The sequence below is a fragment of the Pleurodeles waltl genome, chromosome 4_2, assembly GCF_031143425.1.
Source record: "Pleurodeles waltl isolate 20211129_DDA chromosome 4_2, aPleWal1.hap1.20221129, whole genome shotgun sequence".
Taxonomy (NCBI): Eukaryota; Metazoa; Chordata; class Amphibia; order Caudata; family Salamandridae; genus Pleurodeles; species Pleurodeles waltl.
In genome coordinates, this window is record NC_090443.1 from 835,332,976 (window position 1) to 835,359,826 (window position 26,851).

Consider the following 26,851-nt stretch of genomic DNA (forward strand, 5'->3'; position numbering starts at 1 on the left):
ATAATGTAGTATGTGTATGACTGACCTTCCTAGGAGAAGACAATGGATACACTGACTGGAGTATAAGCTGCAACAATATTGACACCTGACAAGCCGATCAATGATAACAGGAGAAGAGCAGCCAATCATAGACATGTGATCCATGTAGTAGTTAAACTTTAGATTAGGGGGTTTAGTTTGATTGGACAAGGTGTAAACATGCGACTCCTTGACCAATGAGGCATGGGAAGTAGTTTTAGGAAATCTAAATTAGCCAGACTGCATCAAGAGGAGGACCGTATTTGCCCAATTTCCATTTTCCATTTCGCGTCTAGTTGTTATTCTTTTCCAAACTGCTTAAAGAGATTTAGCTTTTTCTGAACTTTGATGCTGAATCCTGAGGTCTTGCTGACCGAACTGATGTCCTATTGACGAAGACTGTCACAGCTTGCTGAACCATATTTAGGACAGGTATACTGACGACGTTACTGATTGTTATGTCTATTTGCTTTTGTTCCTAGGTACCAACCCCTATTTTGATAGAGCCATAGTTAGATATTTTTCCAAATTTGTGTGACTAAATTGTTTTGCATGAAGCCCAAACATGCTATTCTTATCTGATGTTAGTTAGGGATCTCACGGATGAAGTTCGCTACATGTAATAACAGTTGATGTCTTTTCTATGCTGAATCTAAATGTATGTGATTTTGTTTGCAAAGTTATTCCTGCTATTAATTTGTACTGTAACCTTAGAATGTGTAGTAGCTCAAGCTTTGATTAGATTGCGATTCTTTAGCCGCTTTGGTCAGCGAGTATTGTTTCTGTATGTTTACCATTTGATTTTGAGACTATGGGCCATAGTGCTACATCTGGCCCTAAGTTACGTGACATTAGCATTTTTACTATAGGGAAGTAAACATTCTAACTTTTACATAAAGGTGTGGTTATTCATGACTGCAAGGTCATGGTGTGTGGAAATGACTGACTCCTATTGATTATTGATGTTATTGATTGTTGATGTTATTGATCTGGATTTGTATGGGAAATATGTTGGGAAAAACTTAAAGCGCAGTCCAAAGGTCCATCGGCCTATACGTTCCTCCCTTGTAAGTTTACTTAGTAAGGTCTGTCACGCTAACAAAGAAAATTCTCTTTTTCTGTCTGGGTCTAACATATGAGGGTGACTAGAGTCAAGAAAATTAGTCAAAACTGTGGAAAATGAGTAATAAGGATAACTGGTGAGTGAGAACAGTCACTGATAAGCGAGAAGGACGACTGAGTTAGGACTACAACTGGGGAGAGAGAAGTAAAGAGGACGACTGAAGAGTAGAATGAGTGACTTGAGGAGATTGAGTGACAGTTGTGGAGGAGAACACATAGGTGGTCATTCCGACCTAGGCGGGCGGCGGTTGCCGCCCGCCCGTCGGAAGCCGCCTGAATACCGCCCGCGGTCAATAGACCGCGAGGGGTATTCTGACTTTCCCGCTGGGCCGGCGGGCGATCTGATTCAGATCGCCCGCCGGCCCAGCGGGAAAGCGCCTTCCACAAGGAAGCCGGCTCGGAATCGAGCCGGCGGAGTGGAAGGCGTGCGACGGGTGCAGCAGCACCCGTCGCGCTTTTCAGTGTCTGCATCGCAGACACTGAAAAGCCTAGTTGGGCCCTGTTAGGGGGCCCCTGCCGTGCCCATGCCATGGGCATGGGCACGGCAGGGGCCCCCAGGGGCCCCGCGACCCCCCCTACCGCCATCCTGTTCATGGCGGCTTTCCCGCCATGAACAGGATGGCGGTAGGGGGGGTCAGAATCCCCTCGGGCGCAGCGAGCTGCGCCGCCTTGGAGGATTCTAAGGGGCAGTGGAAAACCGGCGGGAGACCGCCGGTTTTCCCGTTCTGACCGCGGCCAAAGCGCCGCGGTCAGAATGACCAAGGGAGCACCGCCGGCCTGTCGGCGGTGCTCCCGCCCCCGTTGGCCCTGGCGGTAGAGAACCGCCAGGGTCAGAATGAGGGCCATAGTGATGTATATATAATTTATAATGAGTGCTTGTCACATATTAATATCCACTCCTACTAAGCAGCTTTTCCCTCTCCAATGAGATGTTCAAATGAAGGTACGAAATGTCGCTGTACTAACTCAAACACACAAATTAGATTTTGTATTCTAAACGTACAACACTTCATTTAATTTCAGTGTATTGTTCACTCTGTAAAAGAAACTGAAATAAATTGTTACTTTTTAAAATGAGAAACATACTTATTTTTATGCTAGTCTTACCAGTATTTTAAATTAAACCTATTGCACATGTTATGTGTGTAGACACCTTTTCATTGTTAACCTGATTTTTCAGAAATTAACTTTCATTTCTTGCCTGTTTGAATTGTTGCAGGCTATAAATTGTCAACATTTCTTTCTTCACGTAGTGAGACTTTTTGAAAATCTGTGACCCCAAGTTCATCCAGTGTTTTTGATATATTCACACATTGCCTTATTTAAAGAAACACATTTTTATTGAAGTTGCCTTGTTTATTGTGTAGCTTCGTGTATAAATTAAACCTTCATTTTTTTGCTCTTTGATATCTATTTTCACTCATTCTTTCTTTATTTTTTTAAAGGACTTCACAGTATCTGACGTTCAGTGCCTCACAGCGCCCACTGGGGATCAAACGTTATCCTTCATTCACAGCTTCAAGAAGCCACAAAGCGTATGCCAACAGGTAAAACATATCTAAAAGTTGATATAATTTACATCAACAGGAAATCCAGTGTGTCGAGGTACCTCCCTATTAATGTCCTAGAGGTAGAGAAAAAAATCCACTTGCTCATTTAAAATTAAAAATAACTAGAGGTGAACTATTTAGTTTCAGACACATAATTGAATGTGGTGTTTCAAACACACACGTTTACTAAGTTCAGGTCGCATTGCATATACATAATTTATGCTAGTCCTCTTGATGTGTCTATGCAGTCATAAATTTATTTATTATATGAGAATAATTTTATACACGCAAGTACAAGTTCAACTACAATAAAATATTAATGGTCTGTTTACAAATTAATACACAATTGCACTTACAAATCGATCAAAAGCAACTAACTCCAAGCTCCTTACTTCCCTGTGCCTGTTTTAACCCGCTAAAAGCATTGTGCGTTTTACATTTACTGCAACCAAGAAAACTGGATGCGGATTTTATTTTTATGATCCCCGGGATAAAGAGCCAGGTCATTGGAACATGCTTAGCACTTTTCTGTACATTTAAGTCGCATGGGCATTTTTCCAACATTTCAATTTGATGTTAGGATTAATCCCTTTACTTTTCACCATGATTCAATGTACAAATCAATACATGTAAAAGTCATATTAACAAAGGTCACCAAGAGGCAAAATTATACAATTGTACCCAGGTAGGAGATGAGCCCTAAACACAACAAACAGGGACACAGAGACACATTTGAGCAAGATAAGTAGACCCAAAACCAGCTTGTACTAGCACAAACAATAAATTTAGCAATGCGGAAAAATGTACGTTACTTAACGCAGTTTATTCAACACTCATTTAACTGCAGTATGCAAATTGTTATGAGTGCACCAGGTTGTCATAATATTGATTATTACTAACTCTTTATCTGGGCCTATCTTGATGACTGGGATCGTGTAGAGCTCAATTTGAGAAGAGTCTCATCATTAAAATGGCTAGGGAACCTGCCTTCAAACAAATAGGAGGGATCAGATGGGTGTGGCACAGTCCTGGAAGTATGCAGGTCTTGTGTAGGACAGTTTTTAATTGCTCTGTTTTGAAATTTGCGAGATACACATCTGGTAGAAATTGATTTGTTGGTTGACTGGGCTGTGAGCCCTGGTCAAGTAGCAACCACAATCCTAGTCAGGGAAAGGCACAAACATGCCTAAATCAACCTGTGCTGACCCTATGGCAGCTTGGCACAGAGCAGTCAGGCTTAACTTAGAGGAAATATGTAATGTATCTGTGCAACAGCTCCAACAGTAAAACACTGAAAACACCACACAATAAGATTCCACACCAGATTAGACAAATAGATCTGAATAAATAAAACAAGACCAAAACGACAACAATCCAATAAGTAGAAACAGAGATATTGAATTTCAAAGTTTTAAGTATAAAGAGCACCAAGAAAGAAGAAGCTCTCTTGGGGATATCTGATTGGACCAGACCAGGACAAAGGCTCAAGTTGAGGCGGAACACAATGGATTGTGGGCCAGCCACAGGGACCCAGTTAGACCTCCTCCTTAACAAAGTACCTTAAATCCTGCGAGGAGGCTGTGGTGCGAGGTCCTGTTGCATCAACGTCAGGTATACTGTCAATGGGGCTTGCACTGCAAAGACTGGTGTTGAGGATGTGTTGTGCAGTCAAAGTGATGTTTTGGATCCGATGAGCAGTGAAGCTGTCATACCGAGTTTCGTCATTGAGGCTGCTGTCAACAGGAGATGCAAGGAGCTTGTGCCATTAAAAGCATCAATCAGCAGTGGTTCTGAAGGCGATGTGTCAAACCCAAGATGCGTGACATGGCAGCAATGTAAGTCTTTTGGGAAGGATCCAATCAACACAACAGCTGCTTCCTGTCAGTTCTGCTCGGGATGAATTGCTCTGCAGACAAAATGCATTGGTTCTGCTTGGGGATGCGTAGCTCAGCAGAGATGATGCATGGGCTCCACTGATAAGCACCTTAGACCCACTTCCAAAGGTCCAGCACGGGGGTGCCATTGGCAGGATAGACTCAACAATGGCAGAGTTCAGGTGCAGAAGCAGGGTGGATGGGGGTCTTCTTTGTCCCGGAGAGATCATATCAGGAGGTACTCTGAGTTCTGGGTTCAAGTGATGCAGGTGCAGTCCTTCTCAACCAGGAAGAGGGCAGCAGGTAGCAGGTCAGCACAGCAAAGCAGGAGTCACAAGAGTGCGGTCCAGCAGCGTTGCAGTACTCCAGCAGCACAGCAGTTCTTTTTCCTGGTACAGTATTCACAGGTCCAGCTGTGTACTGAATTGGAGGTGTCTGAGGTCCAGTTCTTATACCCAGTGGTGCTTTTGAAGTGGGGAAGACATCAATGACAAGCCTCTGAAGTGCACAGAGGTCCTGCCCTTCTGTCCCTGGCTCCATACTCATTACAGTGGTTATGCAGCCCTTTGTGTGGGGATAGGACACAGCCTATTCAGGTGTAAATTAGGCTAGGTCCAGCGCCTCCCTACTATCCTTCCAGGATGGCCCATCAAGTCACATTTAAGCTCCCATTGTGTGTGGCTAACTAGGTGAAATACAGAAAGTCCAGCTGTCACCTACCTCAGACTGATGATCAGAGACAGGCAGCATGCACCAAATGGCTAAGGTAAGAAAATGCCAACTTTCTAAAACTAAAAAGAACATATGATGGACAGAATGCTGAACAATGCAAACATTCGCCCCCAGTCACAGAGATCTGTGTTTAATCCATGGTTTATTTGCCCACCACACCATCCCAGTTTGGGCCCAGCCATATGCAAAACAGTCTTGGGAACAGTCCAGCCTTAACTGCCAAGCCAGGTCATGGCTGGACTGTAAAGAAGCATCCTGCGACCAGTTTCGGAGTATCACAATATGAAGTAGAGCTTATTTTAATTATACGGTGTGTGTGTCAAAACATCTGTCTTCTCCTGTTATTGTGTCAAAATCTCTGATTGTGGTGTGTATCCCCTATAGTCGTTCTCATCTTTCCTACTCATTTTACATCTTTTCTGTGACATTATGGCTGTACTATAATTATTTATCATCCACGTGTGGTGTCTGCATACACTAGTTTCTTCCCCCCTTCTGCATGTGGTTACATTCAAGAACTATCATCCCTTTTTGATGATAGATCTATCAGAATGGTGTCCGACGTGTTGTAAATTGTTTCTCTTCCCCTTTGCTTGCTAGGGGTGTTCATGATGTCACCTCTGAGTTTGCCCATATTTCCGAAGCTAGCAGCCATGATTATATATCATATTCGGACTTTGCTTTCTGTGTATGCGTTTGACGAATATATAGGCCAGGGCCACGAACCTCCTTGTCACAATATGATTGAAAGGCTTGGACATTCAACGTACAGTACACCAGGAAGGCACCAGATAAGCAGAGAATACAGGGCAGCAGAGAAAACCAGAAAGATGTCTGTCAGAAAGTCTGCTTATTCAGAGTTATCTAGAAGGTATCCAGATAAAGGGAATACAGTAAGAGAATGCAATTTAGAATCGATGAGAGGTGGCTGCTTACATGGCATTCTCATTGTGACTCTGGACCCTGCATCCTTCAGTTCCCCATGGCAAGTGGATGTCAGAAAGAATATTGTCATGTCTTGGCAATGTACATCAGAGATGCTTTTGCTATAAAGCAAATGTTCCACTCCTGGTTTCTTGCCAGAACCGGTGATTCCACGTGGCTTCATACACATTTGCCCCAAAGGAGAGTTCAAGTGCTAGCACAATGCACTGTAGACAAAAAAATACTCCTGCAGTGACGTAACGCATCGGCCATGCCATCGCCACTTTCAGAAACAGGCATCTTCGTGAAGGAGAACCCTAGAGGGTGTGGCTAACGAAGAGAGATGCAGTTGTACAGGAGAGAGAGGTGATCTTGCAGCAGGCAAACACCATTACTCAGTTGGTGTATCAGTCCCACCTGGCCCCAGTGTCCTCCCCATCAGTCAACAGAAGAATGATTAAGAGCTCTAAGAACGATATAATTACCAGCACTAATGCCACTCAAAGCAGTCACTGGAAAGCAGTAATATCATTAACTCCATTGTTTCGTCATCAGCTCATCAGAAATCCTTGTCATTTCTAGAAACAGATATTGCTCAATGGTATATCAGGCGGCTAGCATTACACATGGTAATATTTGGATAAACTTGGCTTCTGATGGATTCACCCATTAAGTAGCTACAGGTGGCACAAGAGATGGAACATTGATCGATGCTGCAAACAGTCAAAGTTGGTGCCTCACATCCCCAATGAATTTTTAAACCAGCACTTCTCAAAATGCTGATGTGAACAAGGAGTGGCAGCCTGTTGCCATGGAAAACAGGCATGTCCACAGAAGAATCACAGGGCAAAAAAGCAGTGAAGCCGGACATGCTTCACAGTGAGGAGCAACATCAGTGGTCTAGGGAGTCCAGGCACCACTTGATGGGCCAGGACTCTCTCTTTCTACCCACTGATGCAGTTTTATTCAAAATCCTTTTGGGGCACTGAGGGAACGGCATAGACTAAATGTAAGTGGGCAGCTACAGTAGTGCATTTCTCAGCCACCTGTGGAAACGATGTATTGACCTTGTATTGTGCCTATGCCAACAGGCTGGGTCAGATGACTCCCTTCAGGCAGCGAGGAATGCACCTTTGCATTCCAACAACCACATCTGAAAACACTCACTGGCACTGGCACTGGCACTGCTTGCAAATGCTCGGAACATAATGGTCATCCTAGACAAACTGACTCAGCAGACTGGAAATACTAATATCAGGCTACAAGTCCAGCAGCAGGAGGTACACCAGTTTCAGCATTACTGAAGAAATCGAAATAGAAGCTGCTTTTGATTGGAATGTGATTTAAATCTATAGAAGATGATGCTACAAGTTCACCAAAAGAGTAAAAAACACTTCCTCTCCAAACATATTGAGGCATCATTAAATGCAAGTAAATGTTCAATATCTTTAAAGAGTTTATGGCTCCATGGATCGTCAAAAACAATCATAAGACTACAGGCCTGCAAGGGTCATCTATTCCGCCAAATAAAAAAAATATTTGGGCACCTTTTGTGAACAAACAGCACCCTTTTTATTCCCACTGCCTGTATTCTCCGATATAAGTATACACCTTAAAAACTCCTGGGCATAGAGGACATTTATAAAAAATGCTCAGTCAAAGCATCCTACTTCCCGGCTACACTGCCCACTGTGTCCTGCATAATGCAATTCATTCACACCTTTGGAGCCTATATTGCATCCATGGTCAACACTTTCTTGTCAATGGTTACACTTCCATATCTACTAAAGCATGCCATAATTACTCGACATTTGAAAGTGACTTGAGAACAACAATTTGTCACAAACCTCTTCCCATTTTCAACCAACCATGTCACTCTAATGTCTCATTTTCCATGGTCAATATTCAGGTTTAGGGCCCTTTATTTTTGGTCACACAATACCACAAAAGTATTAGAAGGGCAACCCTCCAATAGGAAGAAGATAATACACTAATTATACACACTAGTAAACAGTAACAGGCATAGAATAGGTTAGAAAACAATGCTAATGTAAATAACCAATAGTGACCCTAGGGGGAGCCCAAATCATATACTAAATAAATGGAATGTAAACACAGGACCCCCACCTAAGTAAGTGGGATGTGTAGAAGGGAGCTGGGAGTACTAGAAAACCACAGAGGTAAGTAACACAGTACCCCCCAGCAAATCATTGGAGTTTCCCCAAACCACCCAAAAGGAAGGAAAAGAAGAAAAGAAGTCACCCAGACAAGACTGCAAGAAACCAACGGTGGATTCCTGGAGAAGGAGACCTGTGGAAAGAAGGGACCAAGTCAAAGAGTCACAGTGGGGTCCAGGAGGAGTAGGAGCTACTACCCATCCAGCTGTACTTGCAGGAGTTGGTCGACCGTGAGGAAGAACAGGTCAACACTGCAGGCCTGGAGCCAGAGAAGAGTTCCTGATGGATGCAGAAGATGTCCCACACTGCAGTGAAGATTGCAGATGGGTGTTGTTGCAGGAATTCCACCAACAAGCCTTGGCAAAGGCAAATTTGCAGTTAGTGAAAAAGTGGAGCTGCCTAAGACCAGCAAGGCCCAGGAGAACTCAACCCAGGAGGGGAAGTCAGAGGGGCCCTCAGCAATGGAGACAGCTGACAAGAGCAGAGGCAGCACCCACAGGATGGTGACACAGAAGTTGCAGAAGGATCCCACACAGCACTACAGAAAGGGATCCCACACCGCAGGAGAACCATGCAGAGGGCTGTGCATAGCAGGAACGAATGCTGGGGACTGGAGCTACACGTTGCCTGAAGACAATTCATCACAAACCTCTGCCCATTTTCAACCCACCATGTCTCTCTAATGTCCAGGAAAGAGAATTGAAAAGGCCAATGCAATAAGTTCTTAAACAAAATCTAATTTTCCATTGTGAACATTCATGTTTAGGGCCCTTCATGTTTGGTCACACAATACCACAAAAGTACTAGAAGGGCAACCCTCCAATAGGAGGTAAGTAATACACTAATTATATACACTAGTAGACAGTAATAGGCATAGAATAGGTTAGAAAACTGTGCAAATGTAGATAACCAATTAATGATCCTAGGGGGAGCCCAAACCATATACTAAAAAAATGGAATGTGAACACAGGACTCCCACCTAAGTACATGGAATGTGAAGAGGAGAGCTGGGAGTACTAGAAACCACAGAGGTAAGTAACAAAGTACCCCCGAGCGACCAGGAAAGCAGGAGTAAATCATTGGAATTTCCCCAAACCACCCAAAACAAAGGAAAAGAAGAAAAGAAGACAGCCAGACAAGACTGCAAGAAACCAGCGGTGGATTCCTGGAGAAGGAGACCTGTGGAGAGAGGAGTCCAAGAGTCACAGTGGAGTCCAGGAGGTGTAGTAGCTTCTACCCATCCAGCTGTACTTGAAGGAGTTGGTCGACGATAAGGAAGAACAGGTTAACACTGCAGCCCTGGAGCCATAGAAGAGTTCCTGATGGATGCAGAAGATGTCCCACACTGAAGTGAAGATTGCAGATGGGTGTTGTTGCAGGAATTCCACCAACAAGCCTTGGCAAAGGCAAGTTTGCTGTTAGTGGAAAAGTGGAGCTGCCGAGGACCAGCAAGGCCCAGGACGACTCAACCCAGGAGGGGAAGTCAGAGGGGGTTCTCAGGAACAGAGAGAGCCCACAGAAGCAGGGGCCGCACCCACAGGGGTCCCACAGGATGGGGACACAGAAGTTACAGAATGACCCCATGCAGCACTACAGAAAGGGATCCCACACTGCAGGTAAACCATGCAGAGGGTTGTGCATAGCAGGAATGAGTGCTAGGGACTGGAGCTACATGTTGCCTGAAGATCCCTTGGAGGAGATGCAAACAAGCTTTGGCAGCTGCAAGAGACGTGGTGCACAGGGGTACTGTCCTGCTTGGCAAGGCAAGGGCTAACCTCCACCAAAGATGGACAGCTGGCAGAGAGGGCCAAGAGGACTACTTCAGACACCACCTGTGATGCAGGATCCACGCAGCTCAGGATGAAAGAAGATCCACGCAGCCAGTCATCGTTGCAGCAGGTGCCTGCTGATGCAGGGGATTGACTCATTTACTCTAAGGGAGATTCCTTCTTTCTTCTAGTGCAGACTGAAGACACGCCACCCTCAGTGGATGTACAGACAGTGGAAATGTTGCAATTGCTGTCAGGAGCCCTGGAAACAATGTTACAGAAGAGTTATTTTTCTTAGAGGCAGCTTGTTGGGTCCTGGAGGTTCCAGTCACAGTTCTGGAGGCCAGAAGTCAAAGTGAAGGTTGCAGAGGAGTCCTGCTGGAATTTTGCAAGCTGAATCTGAGGACCCACCCAAGAGAGAGTCCCTAAAGAGCTCTGAAATTGGTATTGATCACCTAGCCAGGTAAGCGCCTATCATGAGGGGGCTCTGACGTCACTTGCCTGGCCTGGCCACTCAGATGCTCCCAGAGTTCCCTGACAACCTTGGAAACAAGGTGGCAGAACCAAGGGACCCTCCGGAGAAGCTCTGGCCACCACCCCTGGGGTGGTGATGGACAGGGGAGTGGTCATTCCCCTTTCTATTGTCCCGTTTCATGCCAGAGCAGGGACTGTGGGTCCCTGAACTGGTGTGGACTGGTTTATTCATGAAGGGCACGCACCAAATGTGCCCTTCAAAGCATGCCAGTGCATTGGGGAGGCTACCCCTCCCAAACCAGTCACACCTATTTCCAAAGGGAGATCCTTTGTTTTGCCTTCCTGGGCTTGATCAGATCAAGCAGCAGGAGGGCAGAAACCTGTTTGAGGGGTGGCAGCAGCTTGGGCTGCCCGGAAAACCCTATAAGACTAGTGGTAGCAATGCTGGGGTCCTCTAAGGAGCCCCCAGAGTGCATGGAATCATACTTCTAATACTTGTACTTGCAACAGTATTGGGGTATGATTCTGACATGTTTGATTCCAAACATGCCCAGGTTCAGAGTTATCATTATGTAGATGGACATAGGTAGTGTTCTATGTCGAGTACATGAGTAAAATGGTGTACCCGCACTCACACAGTGCAGGAAAATGGGCCTGGAGTTTGTAGGGGCATCTCTGCTAGTGCATGGGGTGCCCTCACACACAGGTACCTGCACCCTTCCTTCTGGACTGAGAGGGCCTACCATAGGGGTGACTTATAGTGACCTGGTGCAGTGACCTGCAGTGAAAACGGGTACAAGCACCCATTTCCCACAGACTGCAATGGCAGGCCTGCAGAACCCTTTGCGCGGGTTCCCTATAGGTGGCAGAATAACTGCTGCAGCCCATAGGGATCCCCTGGTACCCCAATGCCCTGGGTACTCGGGTACCATATGCTAGGGACTTGCATGGGGGACCAGTATGCCAATTGTGAGAAGAAAAAGGTACAGTTACCAAGTTAGAAGGGAGAGAGCATAATCACTGGAGTCCTGGTTAGCAGCATCCCAGTGAACACAGTCAAACACACTGACAACAGGCAGGCAAATTGGGGTTACCATGCCAAGAAAGAGGGCACTTTCCTACACAGGGTGAAATATATACCATATGTGGCAAATAACATTCCAAGGTACCACAGACTTAAGAAAAATGTGAAGGATAACCCGTATAGAAGTACCAGATGAGTAATACAACATCTTAACTATGTCAAGGGTTTGGGAGTTACTGGGTAAAGTAAACAAATTTAACATTATGCAGAGCATTATGAGACATCAAAGGTGATATATTTTTTAAAGCAAAAGCTAAATTAAGTATTGAAGGTAGGAAATAAATAAGGGTTGCAGCATGATGTAGTATGTGCCTACATGCTAAAGAAGTATCATGTGATGCACGATTTAAGCTGAGGCAAATTTGTGTATCACATTGTACACATGTAACACCATTGTTATGACAAAGGATAAATCTAAACAAAATAGACGGTTGTCTGAAATGCTCTACAATAAAGTTGTCATTGTTCCACTGAAAACGGCACTGCCCCAGAATTAAACGTTTTGTGAGACAGAGCAAAGGATGCCTTGATAGACAAATCAAAAACAAAACTCGATAAACGTGTGTCCTGTGTAAGGGGAATGATCCCCAAGTTTAAGATTTGAAAATTATAGTTAAATGTGTATCACTCTTGCTATTATTAGCTAAAATACACATTGCTATTTTTCGAATAGCTGTGTGAGGCCAGATCGAAAAATTTACAGTTGTGGACTGAAAGTGAAGAAGTGAATATGAGCAGACTCAAAAAAGACAGTGTTATCTATAACTTAGTTGACTGGACTTCATAAACCCATTATTTCATACACCTGAAAATAGACTACCCTAATAAAAGATAAAGGAAATGCACAAGTACTATGTATACTACATGAATGAAGAGTTACAACAAAAATCATATAACTTTATATTCATATTGTAACTATGTCACCACACCTGGAGAATGATATATATGTATATAATTCTTTAAAAAGTGGGATTACTTGAATTTTTAAGATGCATAAATACTAAATCCAGATCTTTAAATATATATTACTTTTTTTGTCTCTCATATCAAACATAAGTTCCAGAGCTGGATCTCCATCCTGGTTAGTTTTCATCAGGCAATCATACTGGACCACAGCTTACGGCTGTTTTGCAGCAGAACCTTCCCCAGTATCAGCTTCTTTTGGTCAATAAGTAGAATAGGCACCATGCGGTGAAAATCCCTTTTTTTGTTCAAGAAAGATAGTGATGAAACAACATTTATGCAGGATTTGGGCTTTTCGACTGGTGTCACAGAGGTAGAGAAACCTGCTGTCAAGAGGCAAGCTCGTTGTAAAAAAGAAAAAACCTTAAACACGCACATATAGGGCAAGAGCTTCATCCACTGACCTCCTACTGACATGGTCCCACACCCTCTTTGTGCTGTCATTCAGTAAACAAATGCCTGATTTAGTGAGCAAACGCCTGATTGGGGCTTACACCTATGCACTCAAAAGCATGTGGTAATGGGGACATGCATAAAGTTGAGCTGGAATTGTGAGGTCTATGTAGAGGCAGGTGAGAGGGAAGTGTTGAGCTATTTCCAAGTCCAATTCTTAATGATGAAAACTACAGCCCCATCCTTCTCTCAGCTTTAACACACTATGATCTTGATTATCAGTCGCACATGTAACTACCATTACCTTGTAGTAAAACACAATCAAACACTGCACTTAAAATAAAACACCAAAGAATGGGAAATAACTTGGTGAAAACAGATTACCATGTATGATTCCACACACTGATTTGCTATTTGAGGTTTATGTTACAGCCGTGTGAACTGTAGCAAAGGAGGGGCATGAACAAGCTTCATGGGGAGACTAATCTGCATTCCTTTGTCATGTAAAGGTTCTCACTTTGAAGTCAGTGAAAACATAGTAAACACCAAGCATTTTCAATGCAATGGGTCTCGCGTTTGCTCGAGTTAGAGCTATTAGCGTTGTAAACTAGAGGACGTTTGGCAATGCATATGTGCAGCAGTGGCCGCCGAAGATCTCAAGGGGAGGGTGGGTGGTGGTGTGGATGGGGACGGGGGAAATGTACAATTTTTTATTATTTTTTAAACTAGCACAATCGCGCTGTGTAAAACCCAGCGAGATCGCGCTGTGTAGGAAATGAAAATAAAATGTAGTCCAGAAACAATGCTGACAACATGGAGCCTCCTATGTTTTCAGTAGTTGGCTGGTGCGCCCGAGGAGAGCTCAACACCGGAAAGGCATTACATATGCATGCCTATAAAAGAAATTAAGCACATTTTAAAAGGCAAGTCCATGAATGAATGAAAGTGACGGGCGTGATATGGTTGAGGGTAAAAGCCCACAGAGAGATTACAACAGAGGCCAGAGCACTTGCACACTCCACCCTAATAAAAAAATGGGGACAGTCTTAAAGGTATGTAGAATATATTGTTTCACTTTTTGACATGGTCCATCTTGAATCCTTTCCTTTAATTATGCCCCATTTTAATGGACTGTACATCTATCAGTTGATTAGAGTATTTCATTTGATAATTGCAATATGTGTTACTGAAACTTCTTGTGAGCAGACAGCATTATTACTAACTGTAGGACAAGTCAGCACTGTTTACACACTTGGTTTTCTGACATTAATTTGAACGACAAAAACGTACAAAAGTTAAAGCAATTTGATGTATGTTTGTCAAAATATATATATTTTATTTACATTTTTCAGAATACTTGCCAAAGGCCACTGTTCCTTTATAATGAAGATGATGCTCTAGTCTGTACAATTGGAAATGACCTCAAGTTGTATACATTTAGTGTGAAAGATCTTGACAATCTCCAGGAGGATCTGAACACTTTGGATCCCACCGGGTCTGGATTCCTCCGTCAGTCTCAGATAAGTCTGGTTCTCCTGAGGCATCCGCTTCCGCTAACTTTACCAACAATCAAAGTGCTGTTTAAGAAGTTTGCCAAACCTAATGACCCAGAACTGGTATGATGGTCTAGATATATTTTCAATACTCTTGAAAGCAAACTTTACTTGCATTCATTTCTTTACAAAAGTACACCGTCAATAGAAAAACGTTTTGGTGGTTTTATAAGTTAAAAGGTGTTGTCCTCACTAATAGAATAATGACAACATATAACGTAAACCCAGGAACAATCTTAACTGTCTTTAGTTGTTACAATGTTAGCTGACAATATTATTTAATTCATATTGCAATCTCTTGTAGGTAAATTATGCAGCCCTTCTCCAATTATTAGAGCTGTTCTCGTCAGATAAAAGTAATTGCACCCAAGACCAGGAGCCTGCCAAAGTGCTTCCTGCACAGAGTCTGGAACTGGACACAAAAACAAAAAGGTGCGTTTTACCTGTTCAATTATGAGGTGAGTGATTAAGGTGTATTGCACAAATGCAACTCACATACAAATGTCCTGGTTGAAAAGTTCAGGCAGTCAGCACTTTGTAGTGCACAATAGTTCCAACTGTTTCAACAATCTGTATGCATATAATGGACTCACCTGTTAATTAATAGAACAGCAAAAACGCTAAAAAATTGTTTAAATAGTCCCCAAAAACTAATCTCATTAAGAAAAAAATTCTAAAGGCTCAGGCTTTGTGTAAATCTGTCTGTCAGGAATCACCGCTTTATGCTAAATAATTGACTGGATCACAGAAACTTTTTTTTTTTTTTTTGCGTTTGTTTGGTACTACATTGTGCAATGCTTGATGTTAGCATCAAGGCATACTTCGCGCTTTATTATTAGTTAGTGCTGGTGATATTTTATTACCCTGAACACCATTGATTCACAAAGGCAAACATACACTTTTGTGTAAGTTTACTATTTGTTTTGGTATTCATAAACTGCAAGTTTAATTTTAGTAATAGTAATTTTATGACTGATGGGACTCTGCATTTTAAATGTGTGGAAGTTCCACAGTTGTAAAATTAATCTTAGTAAAGTATCATTAAAATAGTTCAATTGCAGAAAACTGTATGTTTACCTTTGTGAATCAGTCTTCATGTCTTAGCATAATATCTAGTCCTTGTCAAGAAACAGGACATTTGCTGTATGAAAACGTAGCCCACACCATGAAGCTATATAGTGTGTGTCACAACCCAAGACAGACATTGAAAGTTGAAAAGGACAGGCTCCAATGTTAGTCCACTGTTCTCTATGAAATAAAATCGGTGAAGTGATCAATTTCCTCCTTATAGGTTCTTGGGAGGAAAAAAAGGGGCCGGTGAGAAGAGAAACACATTAGAGTATAATGGATCTTAGCAGTTCAGCTGAGTAACTGTCCCTCCCTACTTGCTCCAACTAAATGGCTTTAAAGAGACCACGTTTTCTTCTGGTCTAGCTAGCCTGACTATAACCATAAATGCATACTATTTGACCAAAGAACTAGTACAAGTGCAAAAGATCACAGAGCGATCCCAGTCTCAATATATCTTAGCTGATGCTCAGAAGGAAACAGCAGGTAACAAAACCAAGAAGTACCCAGCGACCTTTCCCGAGCTCTGGAGCCTGAGACAACACTAAGAATTGGCAAACTTGTCAAGTAGCTTTCAGGAAATAAAGGTCTAAATTATAGCTGAAACCTTCTAGGAAACACAAAGTTGAAGAGAAGGAAAACATAGGGAAATTGGGAAGAACAAAACAAAGGTGCAGGGAACACCAACTGTGGCAAGCAAACTAAGTATATAGGCTCCAAGCAACTAAGTCCTTGCATGGCACTTGTTCCCACTACCGGGCTGCTTAAATTGTTCTGGCTGCAGTCGTCCTCCTGGCTGTCCATCTCTGCTTGACCTGGAAAACGTGACTGCTGTAGCTCAGCCACCACTGCCACTGACTGGTCCTTCATAGTTTCCATGTCTCTAGACTTTGCCTCTTTGTGTGTTGGCTGCTGTTTTACAAAATATGTCTGGTGCTCAAGTTTTCTTACTGTAATTCATGACAGTACCCCCACCGCAAAAACTACCTTCCTCATTGCCCTACTGGCTTATTGGGGATTTTTTTAATCAAAGTTTCGAATTAATTTTAGGGGCATGCACATAGAAGGCGGGCTTCCATGATCCATCTGAGGCATCATAACCACTGCAGGCAATTATATATTGTAAACAACCATTTCGAATTTGAGAATCCAAGATTGCCTCTACCTCAAATTATTGTTTGCTTTGATTATTGGATGTGGTCTGGTCATTTGATTTCCTTGAGCTCAGTCTACTCTGGATATATGGAGTACTGGATGATTTTATCACTGATCTGACAACTGTTGTCTTACACTGGAATGACCTATTAGTTTCACCTTACGAAAGGGGCATTCAAAACAGGGAAAAAACTTGGAATGTGACCTTGGGATAACTAGATAATCTGCTGTCCTTCCTATGATTCATGACAACATGAATCTGGGCTAATTATACAAAACACTGAATTGTAGAGGTTTTGTATTTTGGTAAACAAGTTGCACATTACAGGTGTGTAATAGAACACAACTACCCTCAAAGGTACTATCATGACCACCTCTAAGAGTCAGCTATTGAGTCGTGGCATGCCAAGCAATGAACTGAGCAAATAGGATGAATTTGTGTAACACTTTATCAAAAGTCTGAAAATAGTTCACCACAATTTTACAGATGAGTTATTTGTTAATTTTAAACACACGTATTATTATCACTTATGTGAAGGGAGAAAACTCATTGAGAATCAGGGGCATTCTTTTTTGTTTTTCGGAAACAATCTCCCAAAAAAGAAGGAATTAATTCATTCCTATCTACAAGCAATTACTCTTTCCTTTAATCGTTACTACCTCAGTACGTTACATTTACCTAGATTTGGAAGGCAATGATCAAAAATAGACTTTTCAAATCCAATACATGATTCTGAATATACTTCCTGTTTTACATAAAGAGAATTAACTTTCACATCGATGATTTTGTACTAGAAAGGAACCACTTTCTGTATGTGAATGCCCGGGAGGTCACCTTTTACAGAATGTATTATCAAGAGTGACTATGTAAGTAGGCCAAAATATTAATGGAAATCAAAGCTACTTTGTTAGTAGCTAGCTATATCCAGGTAATATCTATGAATGGATTGCTCCAACAGTTGTTGGTAAATTCCACCTTCTGTGAAATTGACTTCTTCCACATGTGCGTCATAAATATTTAAATGAGCTTGGCAAAAGGCACAATAGGAAGGTGCACCTGATACAGGTTTCCAAAGCATCAGAAACATAGGTAGATCCATGACATTGAACCAGCCTCACAATGGTGGGTATTCCAAGAAACGTGGCATCATCTGCAAGAAAAACAAACAGCTGTGGAAAGTAAAAAAATCCCAGCACATTATATTGTTAAATGAAATGGAATCTGTTAGAAATGGGGCCGCTGGTTGGCAGTCAGTTTCCACTCTGTCGAAGCAGGGACCCTCACTCTACTCATGGTAAAGGAGTTACCCTCCTAAGACAACCGCTGCTCACCCCCTTAGTAGCTTGGCACAAGCATCAGGCTTATAGCAAAGGCAATGTGTAAAGTATTTGTACCAACACACAAAGTAACACAGTGGAAACACTATAAAATGGACACCACACCAGCTTAGAAAAATAAGTAATATTTATCCAAATCCAAAAAGACCAAAATGACAAAAATACAACATATACTAGTCAATATATACATTTTCTAAGTAAAAAGAGTCTTACTACATAGAAAACAATGGAAACGTTGATTTTATACAAAGTACCTGGTTTGCGTAAAAAAAAAAATCTGCACGGGTGAGCATGTGTCAAAAAAGACAGCAATGCTTTGATACCTTCCTCACAAGTGAGGCCATCATCATTCCTTCTTGGGTCGGGTAGGCAATGCTTAATTTTTCCTCTCCTTGGAGAGAGCGATGCTTCGATTTCTGGACAGTGCACCTCAGATCCGCGCAGGATCATGATAACTTTGACGCCTAGCGATGATGCGTAAGAAATCTGGGCGCACAGTGTTGGGAAACCTTGCTCTGTGGGTTTTGCATCATTATCAGCAGCTACAAGGGGGTGTTGTGACGTTTCTCCAGCCGTGATGCGTCGATTTTTGCCACAAAGCGTGTGGACTGGCGTTTTTCAGCCACGTTGCAGGTTGTGCATCATCCTTTTGCTACCAGCTTCACCTTTCAAGGGCCCAGGGGCTGTATATGACACCACTTGGCAGGGCAGGAGTCTCAGCAGAGAGTCCAAGTGCTAGCAGACTAACTCTTATATCTCCCTGAGACTTCAAAACAGGAGGAAAGCTCAATCCAAGCCCTTGGAGATTCTGCTCAAGGAGGAATATACCACAAAGTCCAGTCTTTGTCCCCTTTCACAGGCAGATGCAGCAACTGCAGGATAGCCCAACAAAGCACAGTCACAGGTAGGGGCAGCACTTCTCCTTATCTCTTCAGCTCTTCTCCTTGGCAGAGGTGCCTCTTCGTTCCAGAAGGGATCTAAAGTCTGGTGCTTTGGGTCCACTACTTATACCCTTTTCTACCTTTGAAGTAGACAAACTTTAAAGGAAAGTCTCTGTTGTTCACAAGATCCTGCCTTGCCCAGGCCTGGCCCCAGACACACACTAGGGGTGGGAAACTGCATTGTGAGAGGGCAGACATGGCCGATTTAGGTGTAAGTGACCACTCCTCCCAATCTAGCTCAGATGGCTCATCAGGATATGCAGACTACACCCTAGCTCCCTTTGTGTCACTGTCTAGAAGGGAGTCACAAACAGCCCAACTGTCAGTCTGACCCAGACAGGGAATACACAAGCAGGCGAGAGTCACAGAATGGTTTAAGCAAGAAAATGCCCACTTTCTAACTTACATTTTCCAACAGACAATTTAAAAAACAACTTTACCAAAATATGTATTTTTAAATTGTGAGTTCAGAGACCCCAAACTCCACATCACTATCTGCTCTCAAAGGGAAACTTCACTTTAAGGATATTTTAAGGCAGCCCCTATGTTAACCTATGAGAGACATAGGCTTTGTAACAGTGAAAACCGGATTTGGCAGTATTTCACTGTTAGGACATGTCACACACATCAGTACATGTCCCACTTTTAACATATACTGCAGACTGCCCAGTGAGCTACCTAGGGCCTACCTTAGGGGTACCTTACATGTATTAAAAGTGAAGGTTTCGGCCTGGCAAGTGGGTACACTTGCCACAGCGATCTGTCATTTTAAAACTGCACACACAGACAATGTCTGAGGTCTATAAAGGCCAACAAACGTCTGAGCCATGTTTACAGGGCTACTCAGGTGGGTGGCACAACCAGTGCTGCAGGCCCACTAGTAGCATTTGATTTACAGGCCGTAGGCACCTCTAGTGCACTTTACTAGGGACGTACTAGTAAATCAAATATGCAAATCATGGAAAAGCCAATTACAAATACAATTTACACAGGGAGCACTTCCACTTTAGCACTGGTTAGCAGTGGTAAAGTGCCCTGAGTACTAAAAACTGTAAAAACAGAGTCCAGCACACAGTCAAAACATGGGAAACAGACATAAAAAAGACAGGGGAGACCAAACCAAAGATGCCGGGTTTAACCGAATCATACAGGAAGCACAAGTGGCATTGTGCACATGTATTGCCGTAGCCAGGGCCTTACCTTCAATGGGGATGTGTTGGGTGTCACACTCCAGAAATGGGACATTCTGGTACTCAGACTCAGTACCTCTAGGTTGGGTTGTGGTACTCATTGCCCCAGGATTTTTCCTCAACAGCAAAGCTGCAGCAAAGATGTCATCTGTCACCCTAAACCATGAAACAATTTCCCTCAAGACTCATGTTTCCCCTTCTCCAAGCGTAACTGGGAGGGGAAATAAATAACATTAGAATCTGATAGCTGTGTAAACAGTTAACGCACAGACACCTTGTATTTTCATTTGAAGCTGTGCGTTTAAAAATGCATCTAGCAAAGCTGTTTTCACTTGTTTATTTTTCCTCATCTGCTTAGAGAAAGGCTCCCACATATCTCCAATTATATTTCCAGTGATAGAAAGGGGGATTAAAGGGGTTATACCAATGAGCCCCTATTCAATTAGCCCCTATTTGTTCTTAGGGGATGGTGGTAGGATTGGACAGCAAGACAAAAGAATACAATATCCCTATTTGAAAGTTTATTTTTGTAGCAAGAGAAAGAAATCAACTGGTTTTCATTTTAAGTCTTCAGACTCCATATGGCCAAATGTTGTTTTAAGGCACCTTTTTATCAAAAACATTGCAGTGGGTGAACTGTGAAAATGCTAGTACTCAGCTTCCTATAACCACCATCCCCACCCACTTTGGTAAACTATTTTTATTATATTCATATGTACTCATTTTGACCTTGGAACCTGCAAGACCTTCATTCTAATTATGGATTCAGAATTTGACCAAAAATCTTTTTATTGTGGGCAAATCTCCCTGCATAAGAACATTGCAATACCATATTCTTCCCATCATGTCCTCAAATTCTTCTTTTAATGTAAGCAGAATAGCACACAATACTGTTCTATGAGCTACAGCTCAAATTTGAAATATCCCAGCTACTTAAAAATGTTCCCTGAGCAGTGCCTTGTTGCACTTTGGAGTTGACGCTACATCAAATGCATATAAAAAAACACCCTTGTGGAAAAAAAGAGAAGGGGAGGGAGCGAGAGAGAGAGACTTGGCAGCAAGGGCATCACATTAACCTACTAAGCTTTCTCACTGGAGATGCATCTGTAACCTCAAGGTTATACCCTGGCCATTGTAGCAACAACTGAAACTCAGCTAACTCCATGAAACTGGAGTCCATAACTTGGATGTAGCCCCCTCTCCGTCCAGCTCATTGCACCATCTGTTTTAGTTGGGTCCACAGCAGACTATTGGGAAACCTCAGACTCAAACCACCACCCCCTCCCCCGTTCCTGATCTCACTAGGTAATATGACCCATAGCCTTAGTCCTACATTGCACTGGTTAAAAAGGAGAAAGAAACAGGTTTCAGGCAACTCATTCCAGTTGAATGGATATCCCCCAATTATAACACTCTGAGGAATCTAGAATGTAACAGGATTATTACTTAGTTCAAGCAAATCCGTGTATCCCTGTATCTTGTTGTACACAATAACGTGATCTCATTTTTAAATATGACTATATTTGATGCTCTTTCTTCTTTTTACCATCGAAACTTCGTACAAACCTAAGTACACAAAATAAATAGAATATAGAGTTTAATTCAATAGTACTGGGAATGATTCCAAACAACGTTTGATTTACTAGCTGCATAAATGATTGAAAAGTGTGACGAAATTCCAACCTTAGTCTATCATATGATCTGGATTTCAATTGGACAATGTCAGAGCATGCCCCATAACTGGCCACTACATGGTGCGAGCTCTTGTACAAATATACAGTGTCCACACATTTTTTACCGCTGTGCCCAGATATGTTATAAGGTAACTGCACTTCTATGATACCCTAATACATGGTGTGCTGTTGTTAAAAGTTATCAGTTTGAAGCTCCTTGATGTCTAGATTGTGGAATCGTTTTGTTAGAGTGGCATCATCTGTGGTAGGTATATCAAGAGGGACTGTGGTTTTAGTGATTTAGGCATGTACTTGATGCAAATTGCTGGGAAATCATATTCCACATTACCATGCCACTGAAAAGATGGGAGAGAGATGGTGATATTGTTTAGGGATTATGGGCATTGGCTAGGTTTGAAGGGGCGAGTTACACCTCAATGTTGTGTTGACTTGTGACATGTTGTCAAGCAAGAAGGTTCACCAGATCATTTGATCATTCATGCAGTCATATTTAATACAAAGTGTCTTACTGCTTCAGTTTTATTCAACAGAAATACCACGCTTTCTGCAGCAGATGAGAAAATCTTGAAGATTTTGAGAGATGCAATGAAGGAATGTTCAGGGACATTGGATCTAGAAAAAATCAGCCTTATTTTTCTAAACAAGGACAAGTCACATTCTGGACTCCTTCCAGCCTTTGAGGTATGTATATTCATTTCCTTTGATTTTTGATTACAGTTTAGAAACGTATAAAGTAAAGTAAGTCACAGAAGTAGGGCAGATTTCACCTTAAATTTCCTTAGGGGTGACCCTAACAGGAAAAGTAAACTGTAATCTGGGAGTATCACAAGTATAAAATAAAGTTCAGATGACACCAAGCGGCATATCGCATGCCCAGGGAATTCTGACTCACTATGTTTTTAACGACTGCAAATGAGAAATCAATTACATTTTATAACTCGTGGCCCTTACAATGAGAGCATTTAAAATAGAAGTTAACATACGTGATTACCAATGTCCAAGGAACGTACCACATCATGCCTAGTGATATTGGTTGCTTGGCCAGATTAAACTTTAATTGTGTTTAGTATGGTGAGCTGTGGAGAGGGTACTAACAGGAGTTGGAATCTGTTGTGAGATCTGTGATCATGAGTATTTAAGTCTTTTGGGAATGTTAGATGTAATGTGTGCAAAAAGCATTGGGGATTTTGAGCATTTTGGACCCTTTAGGAGTAGATGTGTCCTGTGAGATGCAATCCAGTTAGGCTTAAGAGAGCAGTCCCTTTCCCTTAGAGAAGAGTTCACGTGTGAGAGAGATGGAGAGTGTGGTTTGCAGATTTGTCATCGTCATGCAGGTATTCCAGCTTCAGTTTGATGTAAAGCAATTCATTTTGGGGTGTGGATAAGATGTGTGCTCCGGGCAGTAGTAAATGGCTGACATGAAGCATGAGTTGAGTAAAAGCATTGTTCAAGTGAGTCACACCCATGGGTGGTGAAGTCCTGCGTATAATTAGTTTGTGCTCTGTTGCTAGGGCATAGCTTATAGTTGAACTGAAGTAGGAGATAGTTTGAAAAATTGCCTCAGCGAGAAGTAGTGACGGTGAACAGGAGGGCCATGAGTTTTGTCCTTCACTGTATTTCTCTCTCTTCAGTTAGGAATAGCTAAGCTCAGGGTAACCTAGATTTATATGGGCATTTTACACTGTCTGGTCCCATTCTGTGAGGGGTTTATGTGTGATAATAGGGAGATTAGGGCGACCACGTATGGTGAAACCCTTAGCAGGTAAACCACAGAGTAGGAGTGAGCAACAGCTACCTTCAAAGGTGGCCAGAGGTGGCAGCAACAGAGACTCCATATAAGTACTCAACAATACTCTGGAGAAGCATTCTGGAAATTTTGACATCATACTGCTGGCAACAAGGAGCTCTTTAGCACCACTGCAACCAGGATAGAGTTGGTCCCACTTAGAGTCAGCTACTTACAAGCTGACTAAAAAAGCTGTCTGGAAGAATAATTGAGAACAAATCCAAGCTAGCTGTATTGAGGCCCTCCATTATGTTACTTCAAGCCCAAGTGAAAGACCTTAAGGACACTGCGCAGAACCGCCAAATCAGTGCAGAGGACACCAAAGGCTGCCGAAGCCATAAGATTTCATAGGCAGGTTTGCTGGATAAAACCTAAGGGAACAGTTCTGAAGTATTTGTGGAGGAATGGCTGATAATTGACATTTATGACTAGAATCCCTCTAAGCTCATCACAGTAGAGTGGGTCAATGGGATCTCCAAATGAACCCCAAACCCTGGGGCAACTCCTAAACCAATGTTTGTGCAGTTGCTGAATTTAAAGGCTCGTGATCAGAGCCTATATATGACTTGTTGAACAGGGTCCTGGACAGTTGACAGAAATAAAGTACATGTACTCCCAGACTATAATGCAGTCTTGCAACAAAACAGGAGCTCCTCCTTAGAGATTAAGTGAAAATAAGCCAATTGGACCTTAATCACTCACAGACATTCCCAGCAAAGCTTAGAGTTGTGAGTTATGAGGGAGAATGTCAGGGCAGTGGCATCTCTACAGAAAGCCAAGGACCAGGAAATAATCAAAGAACAGGACAGAAGCAGAAAAGATGGTAGGTTATACCTCTGGCATGGGGCAAACCACCTAAAGAACATGCTGTTTACAAAATAGCATAGCTGGTGGAGAAAATGACAGTTCTCAGGGGCTCTCTGCTGACCCCAATAGACAATGAGCAGGAGGCATCTGGAAAATACAAGGTATTGACATTGGTGATATCAGCATTGCGCCAGGGTCACAAACCTTCTAGTGAGGTAGCATGATTGACACATGAATGGGAATAAGAACTCTGCTGTGTAGATATTTGTAGTAAGTTTGCAGGGACTGGTATGGATAATATAGAGAGGGAGGAATCTGATGCTCTTGCAATTCACACAGGCACCTCAGTGCCTGGGAGTCCTGTACGTCACACCGCAATATATTAGTCAAAAGAAATATTTCAGAATGCACAACTTCATAGTTACAATTGGAGTTGACAGTGGAAATGGTGAGGGAATATTGTTTGCTCTGGATAGGGCACATCGGGTTTTGATTGTTATACACAGATTATGTGACCTTCTGGCATTGACTCAACCACACAATACCCCAAACCTCTTCAAGGGGGTACCCTTACTGGATATACAGTGCGCTGATAAAGGCAGCAACACTCCCATTACTTGCAACTCTAATACAAGAGGCCTTACAAATATTAATATCTCAAATGGAATGTGAGAGGGTTGGGTATTCCACACCGAATACCCACAATCACCTCACTTGACATCGAAAAAGTGTTTGATATGCTCCTATGGTCCTATTTATTCAAAGTGCTGTAACCAAAAGGATCCGTTTGCTATACATCGACTTGGCAGGCAGTGTCCACTCTGGCTGTATTGTTTCTGGACAATGGCCTATAAATAAGGGAACTCAACAGGAATGCACCATTTCCTTGATGCTGTTCACAATTGCAGTAGAACCTCTTGCAAGCAAATTGCATACATGGCGGGATGAATGGGGAATTAAACTCACCAGAGGGACACATATAGGCTTGATATATGCAGAAGGCCATCTCATATTTATGCAACCTAACGGTTATGCTTCTAGGTGTTATGAAGATAGTATCAAACTTCAGAAACGTATTGGGTCACAGGATGAACTGGGACAAATCATGTTTATTCCCTCTGAGTCCTGTCAAGGGTACACACCACCTGATGATACCAAACACCATTCCAAGATGGGAAACAGAAACATTCAAATATATGGGGGTACAAATTTACCATGATACTGTCAAGCTTTAAAGAGGCAATCTCGGGAAGGCAGTAACTGGGATTAAACTGTCAGTCCCCTTCTGGTGCAGATTACCATTATCCCCCTTGGGTAGGGTATCGATTGTTAAAATGATTATCCTCTCCCCACTGTTTTAGTACTATCTCATTTTATTGATTATAACACATTAAAAAAATCACTCATGGTTCCCCCACAGATTACATACACTGGCTCAGATGCTAGACAATAAACGATAGATGGATTCTGAGATAACCAAGATTGAGAATTTGTTCATAAACTACACATTTCATTCACTCAACTTACTCATGGAGAAGTATGAGATAAACGCAGGGTAGTTTCTGACGTTTAAGGCACTGAGAAGAGAGATGGCATTCACTTAGGGGGGATAAGATGAATGAACACCAGCAGTCGGATGCCCTCACAATACTACTAACATATGGAATGCACAGACAAGCTGACACAAGCCTTTGCTGTGCCCTAGCACCTACATTTCATGCAGATTACCCTGTGCAAAATGGGGCACTCTAAAAGCTACTGCCTTCTCAGAAAAAGATTGGCTTCAGGCCCTGGAACACACCAAAAGAAAAAACAGATTTAAGTTCACCTAAATTAATTAGCTTTGCCAGAAATGCCTCCCTAGAACTAGATTTGCAAAAATTGTCCTGGAATCCCTGACACCTGCCCAAGAAGGAGGGCAGTCAATGCAGGTTCCACCCGTATGGTGTGGAGATGTGAGCATATTAAGCAATACTGGAGTGAAATACTTGGTCATGTCAGAGAATTTAGATCGGTTAGATCTTACCCCTAGGCTGTACTTATTGGGGTTGACGCATTGAATGAAACAAAGTAAACAAACATGTACATTTGCGGATCTCGCTTTAATGGTAGTCAAAAGAAATATCACCTTGAACAGTAAGCCTAGTAAGGTTAGATCCCAAAGGTTAGAGTGTGGAGAGTGGATCTGCGAAGTATGCAATGGTCTACAGCAGAGGTCACCACCTTGTCTGCACAGGAA

General features: G+C 42.5%; 1 protein-coding gene across 1 annotated transcript in view; it reads left to right on the top strand.

Annotated features, from left to right (window-relative positions):
- Positions 1-26,851, top strand: part of LOC138293951 (uncharacterized protein C1orf87 homolog) — a 110,632-nt gene that overhangs the window by 68,145 nt on the left and 15,636 nt on the right. Inside the window, exons 4-7 of the mRNA XM_069233219.1 lie at positions 2,586-2,687; positions 14,433-14,696; positions 14,938-15,065; positions 22,550-22,700. Coding sequence (XP_069089320.1) covers positions 2,586-2,687; positions 14,433-14,696; positions 14,938-15,065; positions 22,550-22,700 — 645 coding nt within the window. The remainder of the gene's footprint in view (positions 1-2,585; positions 2,688-14,432; positions 14,697-14,937; positions 15,066-22,549; positions 22,701-26,851) is intronic.